This window comes from Coloeus monedula (genome assembly GCF_965178545.1).
Source record: "Coloeus monedula genome assembly, chromosome: 13".
NCBI lineage: Eukaryota > Metazoa > Chordata > Aves > Passeriformes > Corvidae > Coloeus > Coloeus monedula.
In genome coordinates this window covers 13,610,292-13,625,163 of record NC_138793.1, presented here as the reverse complement: position 1 = coordinate 13,625,163, position 14,872 = coordinate 13,610,292, and the positions used below count along the sequence as shown (strand labels likewise).

Sequence of the window (14,872 nt, the reverse complement as noted above, 5' to 3'; positions counted from 1 at the left end):
TATGACCGCACCGGTACGCGGCCACACGGCAGCCACGGAGGCACCGCAGCCCCCCGAGGTGCACCGGCCCTGAGGTGGGCACACGTGAGCACTTGGGGAGAGCCCCAGGGTGGGACGGAGGCAGCAGGGCACAGGGAGAGGCCTGATGAGCCCCCCAGAGAGCCCCTAAATCACTCCCAGACCCCTCAGAGAGACCCCCGTAGGTCCCCAGACCCAGCAGAAAGACACGTGGTGGTCCCTGGATCCCACAAAGAGGCACCGTAAGGAGCCCAGACGTTTCAGGGAGCTGCTCGGAGGCTGGACCCTACAAAGAGGTACTGTGAGGCCCCTCCACCCCACCCCCGAGCCCCGCAAGCAGGCGGATCCCGGGCGCGTTTCCGGCGCTGCTCCCCCCGGCCCTTTCTGTCCCTTTTTGGCCGCCGTTAGCCCGGCCCATGGGGGCGGAGCTCCCGCCTACCCGGAAGGGCCCCACGAGTCGGCAGCGTCATGGCGTCGGCCCCCAAGAGGTTCAAGGTACGGGGCTGGCCGGGGGCTCCCGGCGGGCTGGGGACACACCGGCCCTTGGGCTGGTGGTGCTGAAGGGATCCGCGATCGGCCTCATGGCTCCTTGCCCTTCACACCATGTTTCCATCTCCAGGCGGCGGTCGAGAGCGGCACCCAGAGGAAGCGTAGTGCCGATCCCCTCTCCGGGTTCCTGGCGTGGTGCGGGCGGGTCGGGGTGGAGCTGAACCCCAAGGTGAGGTACCGCGGGCCGGCTCATGCATCCCCCAGGTCCGCCCTGGTGTCTTCGCTCCGCCCCTCACCGCCCCCTCTGGCCCCAGGTCCGCCTGAGCAGGGAGGGCGCGGTGGCGGGGTACGGGATGTTGGCCGCCGAGGAGCTGGAGGCCGGAGAGGTGCTGTTCACCATCCCTCGCACGGCACTGCTGTCCCAGCACACCACCTCCATCCACACACTCTTGGAGGAAGGTGAGTCCAAGCTTCTTGTGTCACTCGAGTCTGCTTTGCCTTTTAAAGGAATAAATGAGTCTGTAGTAAAGCCTCGGGAACGCTTCTGATGTATGTAGGATGCTGTAGGGCTGTTAAGATACTAGGTAGGAAAGAGGAGGGCACCCCCTCGCTTCCCTAAGGGAGCCCAGAGCTGTGCAGGACAGGGAGAAAAGTCCATTAGTGCAACATCTCCAACTACTAAGTGACAGGCACCCGTGCTATGCTGCGTTCCTCGTGACACTGAGAAGAAAACAGTTCCTTGGTTCCTGAAGGCACGCAGAGCCTCAGGCTGAGGAGTGCAAGGCCGTGGGGCCTGGAGAGCTCATCCATAACTCCAGAGAAGCAGCTTCTGGTCCTGGTTCAGCTCAGGACAAACCCGAGACAAACGGGAATAAAAACTCAACCCCTGTCTCCAGGCTGGACATGCACAGAGGCTTGTCAAATCAGGTTTTGGTTCTCAAACACAGAACAACTTAGGTTTTCTCCATCCTGTCTGGTTCTGTAGCTGAGGAGTCCCTGCAGAGCCAGTCTGGTTGGGTCCCTCTCCTGCTGGCCTTGCTACACGAGTACACAGCCAGCAACTCCCACTGGCAGCCGTATTTCTCCCTCTGGCAGGACTTCCGGAGCCTGGATCACCCAATGTTCTGGTAAGGTGAAAGCAAGGGCGGCTTGGGGAGGCTCAGTCTTACAGCTGAAGGCAGGCACAGGCCAGGGGCTGCTGAGTGGAGTCCCGGGGAGGGATGTGGTCCTGCTGGGTGACCCCAACCCTCTGTTCTAGCCCTGTGCTAGCACTGGCAGGAGCCTGAGGGGCCGGCCCTCCTGGAGTTATGTTACAGGCAGAGCCAGAGAAAACATCGACCTAGAGAGCACAGGGAAGCTGAGATTTTTAAGGAGGAAGGAATTTATAGACTCTTGGCCCCAGCACAGAGAAGAACCTGCTGTTTTTCTTGCAACAGGCCTCCAGAAGAGCGAACAAGGCTCCTGCAGGGCACAGGCATCCCAGAAGCTGTGGACAAGGATCTAGCTAACATCCACCTGGAGTACAACTCCATCATCCTGCCTTTCATGGAGACCCACCCCAACATCTTTGACCCCAAACTGCACACTCTGGAGTTGTATAAGGAGCTGGTGGCATTTGTCATGGCTTACAGGTGAGAAGCAAGGGCTTTGCTCCAGCAAGGAGCCAGGACAAGAAGTAGGATTAAAGGCTATGTTAGAGGTTGGAGTTGCACAAGAAGTGTAAGGTGAAGCTTGCCCTGTGCAGCCACGTGTACCACCAGCTTGTCTTCATCTCCCTTGTCTTAGCTTTCAGGAACCTTTAGAGGAAGAAGATGAAGATGAGAAGGGGCCCAATCCTCCCATGATGGTGCCTGTCGCAGATATTTTGAATCATGTGGCCAACCACAATGCCAACCTGGAATACTCTCCTGTGAGTACAAAGCTGCTGCGCCAGAAATTGACACAGCCTGGTTCCCTTTTTGTAGATCTTTGGGAATGGGGGCACAGCAAGGTGGGGTCTCAGCCCAGGGCAGCGAGTCTGGCCTGGATCTCATTAATTCACAGCCCTGCTGCATGTTTGGTGTTCGTTGGGAGGAGCTCAGGGTCACCTGAGCTCTCTGAAACCCTGCTGAGCACAGCAGATTGGCACAGCTCAAGATGCTCTCCTCTCCCTGCTGTCAGCAATGTTTGAGAATGGTTACAACGCAGCCCGTGGGGAAAGGACAGGAGATCTTCAACACGTACGGGCAGATGGCCAACTGGCAGCTGCTGCACATGTACGGCTTCGCAGAGCCCTACCCGGGCAACACCCACGACACGGCCGACATCCAGATGGTGACACTGCGCAGGGCGGCTCTGCAGCGTGAGTGGCACCCACAGCCCCTCTGGGAGAGGATGGGGCAGGGATCTCTGTTACCCTGGGATCAAGGATGACATGAAAAATAAGCCTGTTCCACAGCAATTCAGGTGGTGGGGCCATGTCTTGGTTTTCTGCCTCCCGTTTCCCCTTCTCCATTCACCCTTCCCCCTCCACTGCCATCCCAGCTGTGTTCACAGCTCTGCTGTCTTCAAAACAGGTGCCAAAACTGAAGCACAGCAGCAGCTGGTCTCAGAGCAGTGGGACTTCTTGTGCCAGCTGGAGATGGTGGGGGAGGAAGGCGCCTTTGTGCTTGGCTGGGATGAAGTGCTGACAGAGGAAGAGCTGTCTGTGACCCTCAAGGTAAGAATGGCCAGGTGGGGGAAGAGCTACACAAGGAGAGCACAGAGTGCTGCTGGGCAAACCAGCAGTGCAGAATGGCTCGGTGAAGGGGACAAGCACCTGAAGGCAGCTGGGCACTAACAGTCCTGTGTGAACAGTGGGAGGGGGTGTGGCTGCCCAGCTCCCACGTGCTGTTAAGTCATCTTCCTCTCCTGAAGTAGCCATCCATGTGTACCCACATACCTGTCTTGAATGGCTCCATGGCCATTGCTGTTCTAGAGAGCTGTCACGTTTTAGGTGAGATGCTTAACAAGACTTACCAATATCCAGGTTTGCTGTTTTAATGTTCTCCTAACCCACAATTGCTTGCAATTAGCTATCTAAGCCAGTTTTAGTCTCTTAACCTTTAGTGCCGCCGAGGAGTAACTCACTTGTTCCACGTGGCTCTTCCACAGAGGAGAAAGCCTGATGTACTCACACTGCCAGTCACTTATCCCTGTGCCTGGGTCACTACAGGTGCTGTGCATGTCAGAAAAAGAATTCAAGGAGTACAAGGAGCAAGATGGCTGGGAAGACGACAGTGAGGAAGAAGAAAACTCCACCCTTTCAAATGAGGCTCTCTCCAGACTTAAAACTCCTTGCAAGAAGCTCCTTTATGACAGTGTGCTGCTGACCCTGGAGTCCTATGGGACAGACCTGAAAGCAGAGCAGGACTTGCTAAATAACAAGGAGGCTTATGAGAAACTGAGTCGAAGGGAGCAGCAAGCGCTGCACGTGCGCTACGGACAGAAAAGGATCTTGCATCAGCTGCTAGAGCTGGTACAATAAACCTCAGTGCCCCTGGACATGGCCTGGCTGGGGCTGACCCTGAGGGAAAGGTCAGCCTCTGGCCATCTCTTCTGTAGCACAGATGACAGATGGCAAGACTGACTATGGGTCCACTTGTCCCTCATACAGCACACAGACTTTTAGCTACCTCTACATAAAGAATTACCTTCACAGCACAGAGGTGGTTTTGAGTGGCCTTATTGTACCATGAGAGCTCTGGAGCACAAATATCACCTTTTTCCAGAGGCCTTAAGAAACCCCAGCCATCCTAATGGCTGTTTTAGGAAGGCAGACATACGCTGCCAGAACAGCAGAGGATTCCCTCATTCAGCATCAGAAATTGAAAGCAAGAGCTGCTCCTTGCCTAGATTAAGAGGTCAGAAATCCAGCTGGTAGCTCTTACCTTAGAGAGGTTCAGAGTAAATATCTGGCAGGTGGACCTGCTGACAACACTAAACTCTTCACCTGTACATATTTTATGTTGAACATTTCAAGAGTACAAGCCCATCTAGCTGGTCTTCATGTAGGCTCAGTATAACAAATGCTTCCTTTTACTTCTACAAAAGGTATTTCTGTGCGGGCTTGAGACTACTCTGGAGAAGCACTGTCACAGTTCCACAGCTGCTGCAGGCTGAGAGTTTGATACACACCCACTGCCTGATGCTGTTCTACCCTGAACTCACTTTGTTTTTGCATGACAAAACACTGAAGGTTTGCAGGCCAAGCTCTATTTAATAAAAATTACTTTTTTTTACTCAGCCCATGCTCTCTACTTCAACAGGGTGCAAAGCCCCATCTAAGAGCAGGGGGACCATTGCTGCTGCTGCAGTTACAAGTACTGCAAACAAGCAAAACCCACACTGCACTCATGACAAAGCTCAGCTACAGCCCTGCCTGCAATGCTTAGGGACAGGGTGGTTTAACAGTACTGAGGGGAACTTCTTCTGGTGACCCAGATGGGACAATGGTGAAGTTGACCAGGATCTCACAAAGCTGCTGATATCCTTCACTGAGACATTGTTAAAACTGGTATTTTGGTATCCTGTGTCTCCCTGAATAAATCATACTGGAAAACATACATGTCAGAGGAGTATTACATTTGGTATCTTGGTTAAAATTTGGGGGTTGGGTTAAAACTTGTGTTTTTTAGACATGCACAAACTTGGTGCTGACTAAAGCATACAAGAGGTTTGAACACTGTATAACAAGACTTTGTTATACCTACTGTTTGTAATTGTTGGCCTGCATGGGTGTTGGAAGTTCCACCTCACTGGAAGATGGCATTGTGAGAATTTCACTTTTAGGCTGTATTTTAAGACCATGGGGAAAGTTTGGAGGGGATTCCCTTACTAAGAAGTTGATTATGTGGTGGCTTTGTATCTATTAGAGGACTGGGGAAAATGGCCTCAGAATGGCTCCTGCAATTAATGGTATTTTGTTGCCAGGAAGGAAAATGGGGCGAAGTACCAGATGTTGATCTGTTCTTTGCATTGCAGAATGATGGTAAGGCTTGGAAGGAGTGCAGATTGATGACAGCAGACACTCATGTTTTAGCAACAGAGAAAGAAAAAGGAAGCGTAATGAAGAGAATGAGGTGGAGAAGAAAAAGGAAAGAAAAGAGGGGAAGAGAGATCAGAAAAGGGATGACAAATTTGGTTGATGGCTGTGATAGTGGGAAGGGCAGGAGGTACTGTAAGGGAAATCAGATTTCAACTGGTAAATTCCCATCTAGTAGGAAAAATTCAATGTACTTACTGTAAGCAGAAAGGGCACTTGAAACAAATGCCCACAGAACCCAGGTAATCCTCAAAGACTGGAGGCTCCACAAGTAGGAAGACTGCTTACACTCAGTTGGGATTTCGACTGACAGGCAGCTTAGAGCTCCAAAGAATCCCCACTAGAACTCCTGGTCACAGTAAATTTGGGCAATGAAAAGGTAGAATTTCTGATAGAGGAGCAACTTAGATGTAAAGGAGTCTTCATGAGTAAACAAAGCACATCTATGGCTGGAGCCATAGGGAAAAAGAAATAAGGCTATTCTTCCAGCCACTCAAATTCAGAATTGAAAGAGTTTTATAAAATTTCTCTACATACCCAAATGCCCAATGCCATTATAAGGAAGAGAATTAAGTAAATTAAATGCAAAAATAACCTTTGAAAAAGGACAGATCCAAGTACATACACCAGAAGAAAAAGCCCTGGGGACTCAAGTGTTTATGTTACAGGATCAAAAAGACCCAGAGGAAGAGATACCTGAAGAGATACCCGAAAAAAGGGAAAATGGGGTGACTCCTCTCGTGTAGGTGACTGGCACTCCTGCCTTCCACAAGAAGCAAAACTGGTAACGATCTAATTAAAACCAGGCACCAGACCAGTAAGATGAAAACAATACCCTGTTAAATTGGAACCTAGAAAAGGACTAGTGCCAAACATTGAAAGATTTATTAGCTTTGGGTTGTTTCAGGAATGCCTGTCAGTTTAATACCCCAATTCTACCAGTTAAGAAACCAGTTAAGCTGACGAGTATCAGCTAGTCTAAGATGTAAGAGCCATAAATCAAATAGTACAACATGTGCATCAACAACGTAAAAAGACACTGATCAATGGTTTAGGGCATTAAGACTTGAAAGATACTCCCTTGAAAGATATCCTTTTGTATGCCACTGGATGCCAGAATTCAGGAGCTGTTTGCATTTGAATGGGAGAATCCTCAAACAGGGCTGTCAATTATGCTGGACTTTTACCACAGGGATCTAGAACAGCCATACAATTTCTGGAAAACAATGTAAAACTGTGTGTCCTTGGGAATGGAATGGGAAGCACCATAAAAAGTGTAATGAAGAAGAAATGAGAACTCTGTCCACAGATCCTGCCTCAGCCTTCCCCAGGACAAACCAAAAAAGGAACACACCAGGAAATTACTGGCAAATAGATTTCTCTGAATGACTACAGCAAAGTGGGAATCAATACTCACTGGTACCAGCAGATACATTTTTTGGGCGACCTGATGCTTTTCCCTGTCAAACCAAGCAGGCTGAACAGGTAGGCAAGGTACTACTGAAAGAGATCATTCCTAGATCCAGGATACCTGTGTCATCAAAGTGGCCTGGGATGTTGCCACCAGCACTACTGAGGGTCGGAGTAACACCTAGATCCCAAGGACAAGCTCAGTCCTTTTGAAATTTATACAGGAGACTTTACCAGGTAGTCTCTTACAAACCCCAGTCTGTATCTTGGGCCAAGAGTACTTGTGTAATTATGTTATCTCTCTACGGAAAGCTTTGTCCTCTATCAGCAGGTACTTTCAATGCAGATATCCCACTGGATTAGGCCTTCCTGTCTGTGACATCCAGAGAGAGACTGGGTCTGTCTAAGGTTGAAGAATGATAAGCCACTAAAGGAATGCTGGAAAGGACTGTACCAGGTTCTTCTCCAAACATACACAGCTACAAAACTCCAAGGAGCCACAGAGCCACCATTCACAACTGAAGAACACTACAGAACTAGATGAAGTGAGAAGCTACCCCTCCCTCTGGACCTTAGGGACTAAAAAATAAAAAAGTAACTTCATGATCTGTACATGGGAAGAAAGCCTGTCTTAAACAGAACTTGCCTGCCCTCAAGGGAGAGGAGCATTTCTAACTGCAGTAATTATTTTACACCATCACAACTGCACAGGCCAGGAGTGCAGAGACAGTGCCAGATGTCAAATTTAGTATAATTTTACATAGCTTAAGCCCCTTACTGTGACATGATTACCTGAATTGCCTTAGTCTTTCTGAATATAAAATGTTTGTAAAATGTGGCAGCAAAGGGAGGATATGAAATGCAGGGGCCTCCATCCTATCAGCCCAACTTACGTTACTGGGATCTTGGCTGACTGAGTCCTGCCCACCTTCCAAGCCTCTCTACAGAAGCTCTAAAGACCTGAAGGGAACCAGCCAAGCACAGCAGCATTAGTACAGAACCAGAAACTCTTTTGAGCCATCAGGACAAGGCAGTAAGCTCTGCACATGGTTTGCTAGAGTTAAATGGAAGAAAAAAATCCTATGGCATCTGGACTAGATAAAGAAAAACTGGTTGCTGGTAATTCTCTGTATCCTAACCCAGTAGGAGGAGGAGTAAGCTGGAGTGGCAACAGCAGAACAAAAAAATTCCAACTTCAAAAGGCTCAGTTTCAGCACAGCTGCTGACCTGGCAAAGAAATGCCATGGAATTGCAGGACCTAGCCACAATCTTTACTCCTTGACACAGAGGAAACCAATGCCTAGAACAGAAAGAGGGACAATTACCTCTGAGCTGCCACCCACTGGCACAGCTGGCTCAGTGGTCCCTCAGAGCTGTTTTTCCTCCACGCAGCAAATGCAAAGCCAAGTTTACAGAACCCCTTAAACCCAAATAGGAAATCCTGACCTCTCTGCCCACACCACAGCAGTCAATGAGCTTTAACAAACTAGTCATGTTATGTAAAAAGAAAGCAGTGAAGCTCTGTTTCCTAGCCTCTGCTAGGTTAAAGGACCTTGCAGTATTAACAACACTGAAGCTGCCAACCCTTGCAACAGCTAACCACAACCTGGGGCAGATTCCAGCTGCAGTGAGATCACAGCAGGGTGGAAGGCACTAGAAATGAAACTGATGGGCTGTCTATACTCTCTATACCTCCACTGCAGTCTCCTGTCTGAGACAAACTCTGCTCATGAACTTGCAACTAAACCATTTCTATTTCCACACAACTGTCCTTTCTGTTGCACTTCAAAGCAAGACCCTGTATAGTCATTACACCTGCCCGCTGAGCTCATGCTAGAGAACAAACCCAGTTGCTTTCAACAGGCAGAGCCCAAAACACACTGAAAAACTGCATGTTTTGGATGGGTGGAACAGGCTTTGAAAGACACCAACTGGCCAGGATAGAACTGGAGAGAATAAGCACAGTGGCACGTGCTGCATGTCATGACTTTAATGTGTAACTACAGTATGCATACATACAAGAGTGGGAGAACTAAAGCCCAAGAACTAGAAAGGCTACAAAATACAACACGTGGACCAATACTTTACAAAACATTGAAAATCCTTACAAAATGGGCTGTATTGGTCCTTTGGGGTTTTTGTTTTAATTTTTTCTTTTTTTTTCCCTTTTTTTCGTTTTTTTTACAAACTTATACTGTGGTCACAGGGGAGGGTGGGAAAAGGTCTAGATTTAACCCCTCATCTTCCAAAATTTACAACTGTCCAAAAAAAAAAAAAAAAAAAAAAGAAGCTATAGGCCTGGTCTCTGGTTTATTTACTGAAAACAGCTGACCCTCACCCAAAGGGCCTGTTTCTTCTCCAAGAAAAAGGAGGCATTCTCTGACTGCCACCCCACTTGCTGTCTATCAGCATTTGATGAGGGTGAGGGGAAAGCAACAGTGAACCTTAACCCCTCCCTCACCCCTCCTGTACTCCATAGAATTCCCATATTCCAAACACATCCACTTTTTTTTTTTAAACAACTTAGTGATTTAAAGGTCCCCCATCCACATAAAGAAAAATAAGTTACTGGCTTTTCAATATTCTTTGGGAGTCTGGGAATGTCAGGACAAGGAGGTCTGCCCCAGACAAGTGCTTGGCATCAGCAGCTGCCCCTTTATTACAAGATGGACAGGCACCAGTTACCCACCTGCCTTTTACACAATTTGCACAAACCCAAAAGTCCAGACAAATGTTTCTGTTCCTTGTATTTACACTAGTTCAAATGATATTCACAGCATCTTCTGAAGTTTGGCCAAAAGTCAAAAAATTTGTTTCAAACTTTGGAACACGCCCACGTAAGACTTTCACCCAGGGTCTGTTGTGTCTACCCAATCAAGGGGGCTGGGAAGGTCAGGAGGAGCCTTACAGAGTCTTCAGTCAGTTGATGGGACAGGATCTCCAGGCTGGCACTCTTGCAACGCAGGATGCAGCTCATCTAACTGGCACCAGTCCCTTCCATGACTTGCTGGGCCTGCTTCTGCCCCATGCAGCACTGTGCAACTGACTGGAACAACCTGCACATGGAAGCAAAGCAGTGGTAGGTACATTTATGGCAGGAAATGGATGCTGTGACAGCACCAAAAACTCAAGGTGCAACTGCTTCAGAGATATCACTTTAACAACTCTGTGGTTAAGTTATACTCACTTCTCAATTTCTGGAGCACAGTGAACAAACTCATGGTTCCAGAACTTGAACGCTGGATTTTTTATCAGCTCAATGAAAGTAATAAGGAGACCCCAGGGATGAGGCCTATTTACAATCAGTCGTTCCAAGAGAACCCTGAATCCAAAAGTAAGAACAGTTAGAGCTCAAAGATCCAAAATACAGAAGGAGGGAAAGCAAAAAGCTGAATGTTGGCAAGTTAAATGCCATCCCTCCGACCTGGTGATCTGCTCCTGGATAGCTTCTGTGTTGGCCTCTGCAAACAGGTAGAGCATGGTGCAGCTGAAGTAGTGGGTGTGACTGTTGGGGTACCGCAGCTGGTTGGCGATGGCATTCAGGAAGAGGTACCGGCCTGCAGAAGAGAACACTGAGTACACACGGCCTCCCTTGCACACAAAGAAGCAACCAGCAGTGCTTGAGATTAATGCTTGGGAGCCTCATGGAGGTACAGGAAACAAAACCAACTGATGATACGTAAAAGCTGTATCAACCCAGGCTGATGGAGAAGTAAGAATTCAATTCTTCTTTACTGAAGGCATTTCTAATTCCCTTGAATACTTTAAACTTTTGGTTCTAACACTGCTCCTATATTCGGAGTTTAACGTTCTAATGTAGCATTCCTTTTAGTGAATTCACTATCAGCTACATGAAATCACAGAATCATCAAGGTTGGAAGAGACCTTTAAGACCATCAAGTCCAACCATCAACCCAATACTACCCCTGTAACCCCATAACCACTAAATCACATCACCCAACACCAGATCCAGGTGCCTCTTAAAACACCTCCAGGGATGGTGATTCCACCATCTCCCTGGGCAGCCTATGCCAGTATCAGACCACTCTAATAGTGAAAAAATATTTTTCTAGTATCTAATCTGAATCCTCCCTGTAACAGCTTAAGGCCATTTCCTCTTGTCCTCTCACTGCAGGCATGGTAGAAGAGACCCCCACTTCACTAGAACAACCCTTCAGAGCTCAGGTCCCCCTGAGCCTCCTGTTCTCAAGACTAAACAAACCCAGATCCCTCAGCCATTCCTCACAAGACATGTTTTCTAGACCTTTCACAAGCCTTGTTGCCCTTCACTGGACACCCTCCAGCCCCTCAGTGTCCTTTTTAAAGTGAGGACCCGCTTGCTGTAAATGTGACATCACATGAACTATCAGTGTTTCCAGCTCACCTTCAGTATCCAGGTCTACTGCCAGATTCTGGAAGATGTCCATGTGAGCTGAGTGGGTAATGGTGCTCATAGAGGGTGTGCTGCCTTTGTTGTGAATGTGTGCAATAGCTTGAGTACCTACATAGAGCACCAGTGCATTAATGAGCTGGATGTTGTAGCGGTTGCCAGGTTCATTCGATACCTAATAGCAAAGATATGAAAAGCATTAACAGTCAATATTCCTTCAGTACTCAAAGGTACAACATGTACAACAGCATCCAAGTATCTTATTGATTATCCAGAAGACAGCATGCTGGGATATCCACAAATTCAATTTGGCATTTAGCCTTTTTTAATACAGTATATATTAAAAAGCATATATTTTAGTGCATGTATACTTTTTTTTTTTTGCAAAAACATCAGCAAAGTGTTGACACAACAGATTCGGTTTTACTCTCCACCTAAAGGAAAACATCAGGTAAGGCAATGTGAATTCACCAGCAGTGCCAGAGGCTGGCTGGAACAGCCCCCTCGTGTGAATGTTTCTAAGCAATGTTTCTGAGGAAGTCCAACTTGAGACCTCAAGTTGGCAAGCCAAGCCAGGAAATGTCTGAAATGAAGTTTTAGCCACAATTCTGAACTGGGCTTTAGCTAATTTGACCTTTTTTACCCTTAAAGCATTAGTATGAGGATCCACATATTTCTATAACAAGAATCTATTTGGAGTCAAAATTTATTCAGATTCTAAAATGCTTCAACACATCCTACCAGGGAGTGGCAGAAGACTTATTCAGAGTGTGCATTTTCACAGGCGTTTCTACTGCCTGGAACACGTTGGCCAACACACCAACAAAACTGCTGCAAGAAAGGAGGGTGGCTGGACAAGTGAGATAATTTGTGCCACATTGTTTAAATTGAGCACCCACAGAAACCTCAAAACCCTCAAACTTACTTGTAGGTTGCTACGCAAGTCAGACAAAAAGGTGACTGGAGAACGGGTTTTGAGATAGGAATCCAAGTCTTTCTTGAACTGAGGTGGCATCACACCAGTGAAATTTGTGAGTATTCGTGGAGCAATATTAATCTCACTTAACATGTCCACCTGTTGACAGAAAACCATGACAGTCAACTAAACCATCAGCAATGGAACAAACTGGAAAAGCAGATCTGGAAGCAATATTACATCAACTACTGCTGTTGATCACTTTTCCTTCCATCAATGAAATGGCAACACCTGATTTTTCCAGATTTCAGAATAAACTTGATCTCTAACATGCTAACTTATTACATGATGTCTTAAAAGAATTGAGAGGATAAAAAAATTCAGGGGTGAAGGCCGTAGGGAAATTCAGTCACTGCCTTTGCGGTCTCCTTATGAACACTCCAGACAGTCTGGTAGTTTCAAAAGGTACAAACATCCACACAAGTCAAGAGCAGCCTTCCTCAGTGGCAATGAGCACTGCAGCTTCGCTCCCATGACCCTGCACAGCTCAGGCAGGACAGTGCTTTAGCAGCGTGAGAAAGTTTCCTTCCAATCATTCTAGGATTAGTTGCCTAGCAGATACTTGAAGATTTAATTAGATAATATTAACCTGGACAGAGAGTATTTTGAGCATTAAAGCTTCCTATTACCTAACTCCTTTAAATAAGTTCTACCTTTAGGTTGGGGGTGAAAGGGTCTGGAAGCCTCATGTTCCGTGGGAAGGCACTCAGGATCAGATTCCTTAGCTGAATACAGTTAGGTGGGATCACATCACAGAACCCATAGTGGTAGTCACAAAGAAATTCTGGGAAATCATGCAACAAGACCAGCAACACACGCAGAGTGCCCTGTGAAATAAAATATTAAATATAAGAGGTGTGTAACTGTTGAAACTGTCCAATGAGAGCCATCATTCTATGTCATGTGGCTAACATTACCAGAAGGAAACTAATCTGGGAGGGCAGCCTGCTTCCCCCACAACTTACATTCAACTTAAAGATATAAGTTAGAAGACAACAGGTAATTCTATTTTGCTGCCAGAATACCTCTTCTTTCAGATAACTCTGATTGGAGGCATCTATTAGTTGACATTTTTTTACCTTGTAAAGAATTTGCATAGGTTTGGTGAGTTCCACATTTCTAAGGAAAGGAGCCAAGTACTTGAATAGATCAATCAATAACTGGGCATACATAGGCCAACCCTGTCAAGAAAAGAACAGCAGGTGGAAAACATGCAATGAAGACCAGTTACCTTAATTTCAAAACTATAATTAGATTAATCTTTATATAAATCTGGATGAAAGAGCTAGCAGCTGCCAGCTCTAGCACTGAGTGCAGCACAGATCATTTCAAAGCCTTCAGATGCACATCATTGTGCCATGGGTGTTTCCAGAACCCTCAACACGCCATACTGAGCTGACAATACGTAGCCCAGAAGCAAGGCTTCAGCTCTTCTAGACATTGATAAAGTCATGTTTATTAAATTCAATTCACCCTGTGTTCCATAGTTATTGACACACAGACTCTCCTCCATGCAGTTAGGTTGCTGTGAATATGGAAGACAACAAAAACAGAACAGCCATGCTACTAGTGCACCTCAAGAGATGTGAAACAGCACCACACCAGATAAACATCTGGGCGAGCTTTTTAATTCAGAAAAGATAAACTGCAGCCACACCTTCTGCTGTGGTGTATGTGCCAGCATTCTTGCAATAAATATCCGATGGGAGATCAGTTCCAGCCAGGCATAAACAAAACCTGGAGCTTTTGTAGGCCTCAGGATGTGAAATGTGTTACTGAAAGAAAAGTTAGAGGAGGTTAGAAGTGCACAGCAATAAGATTGCTTTTCATAACATTGAGGGAAAAACACAGCCCTAAAAGCAAAGGCATTTGAGCACCTTGGGTTTTACCAGTCATCTTCCCTAAAACAAGCAAGTGGTCAGTCCCAGTAGAACCAGTTACTCCAAAGGTGATTAAGCCACCACAAAGAACAGTCAGATAGCCTTTAAGTGAAAATCCTTGATCCTACCAAGAAAGGATGAGCACTGTGGCCAATCCCAAAAACATACCAGAAAGCTGTGAGTGTCTGGAAGTTGATGGTCTCCAGCACGTGCTCAGGAGCATTTAATTCCAACAGCAACATGATGAAAATGCGATGGTAAGGAAGTTGCTGAAACTCACTCTGCCGAACATCATGGTCTTGCAGAAGAACTCCCACCACAATACCAAGAACCTAAAGAGATTAAGACACGTGAAGACAGCAAGAATTACTTTCCAAGTCAGACTACAGATAATACTTTAACCATCAGTAAAAAGAAAAAAAGCAGTAGATTCTAACAAGAATGAAAAGTCCTAAGTTACTGGAAATAAATGAATATTACAATTTGTTTTAGCAATTCCCAACCACTGTTCTTTGCTCTCCCAGTCCCTTGGACCACAGTCACAATGACTGAGAGGGCAGTGTCAGAAGGTCTTAACTACCTCAGACCATCCAGCCATAAACCAAGTAGTGAAAGAGCAAAGGCAAGACCCTCACAACATAAAGGTA

The 14,872-nt window shown here is 46.8% G+C and overlaps 2 protein-coding genes across 4 annotated transcripts in view; one reads left to right on the top strand and one right to left on the bottom strand.

Moving 5' to 3' along the window:
* Positions 1-462: 462 nt before the first annotated feature.
* Positions 463-4,956, top strand: SETD6 (SET domain containing 6, protein lysine methyltransferase). Its single transcript, XM_082289818.1, has 9 exons — positions 463-513; positions 638-736; positions 822-966; positions 1,493-1,634; positions 1,944-2,138; positions 2,293-2,416; positions 2,668-2,848; positions 3,063-3,205; positions 3,701-4,956. The coding sequence occupies exons 1-9, from the start codon at positions 487-489 to the stop codon at positions 4,010-4,012; spliced, it is 1,368 nt and encodes a 455-aa protein (XP_082145944.1). The 5' UTR covers positions 463-486; the 3' UTR covers positions 4,013-4,956.
* Positions 4,957-9,270: 4,314 nt separating this feature from the next.
* Positions 9,271-14,872, bottom strand: part of CNOT1 (CCR4-NOT transcription complex subunit 1) — a 55,654-nt gene continuing 50,052 nt past the window's right edge. For all 3 annotated transcript variants that reach the window (XM_082290145.1, XM_082290147.1, XM_082290146.1), the window contains exons 41-49: positions 14,394-14,557; positions 14,003-14,120; positions 13,425-13,526; positions 12,999-13,172; positions 12,295-12,444; positions 11,364-11,544; positions 10,404-10,536; positions 10,167-10,301; positions 9,271-10,035 (exon numbers count right to left, since the gene is read on the bottom strand). In XM_082290145.1, coding sequence (XP_082146271.1) covers positions 9,957-10,035; positions 10,167-10,301; positions 10,404-10,536; positions 11,364-11,544; positions 12,295-12,444; positions 12,999-13,172; positions 13,425-13,526; positions 14,003-14,120; positions 14,394-14,557 — 1,236 coding nt within the window. In that variant the 3' untranslated portion in view covers positions 9,271-9,956. The remainder of the gene's footprint in view (positions 10,036-10,166; positions 10,302-10,403; positions 10,537-11,363; positions 11,545-12,294; positions 12,445-12,998; positions 13,173-13,424; positions 13,527-14,002; positions 14,121-14,393; positions 14,558-14,872) is intronic.

What these genes read in the sequence shown, in the direction of transcription:
- SETD6 (XM_082289818.1), top strand. Translation starts at nt 487, where the DNA reads ATGGCGTCGGCCCCCAAGAGGTTCAAG. An exon ending in CTGGATCACCCAATGTTCTG is followed by an intron (nt 1,635 to 1,943) that starts GTAAGGTGAAAG and finishes TTCTTGCAACAG; the next exon opens with GCCTCCAGAAGAGCGAACAA. An exon ending in GCATTTGTCATGGCTTACAG is followed by an intron (nt 2,139 to 2,292) that starts GTGAGAAGCAAG and finishes CCCTTGTCTTAG; the next exon opens with CTTTCAGGAACCTTTAGAGG.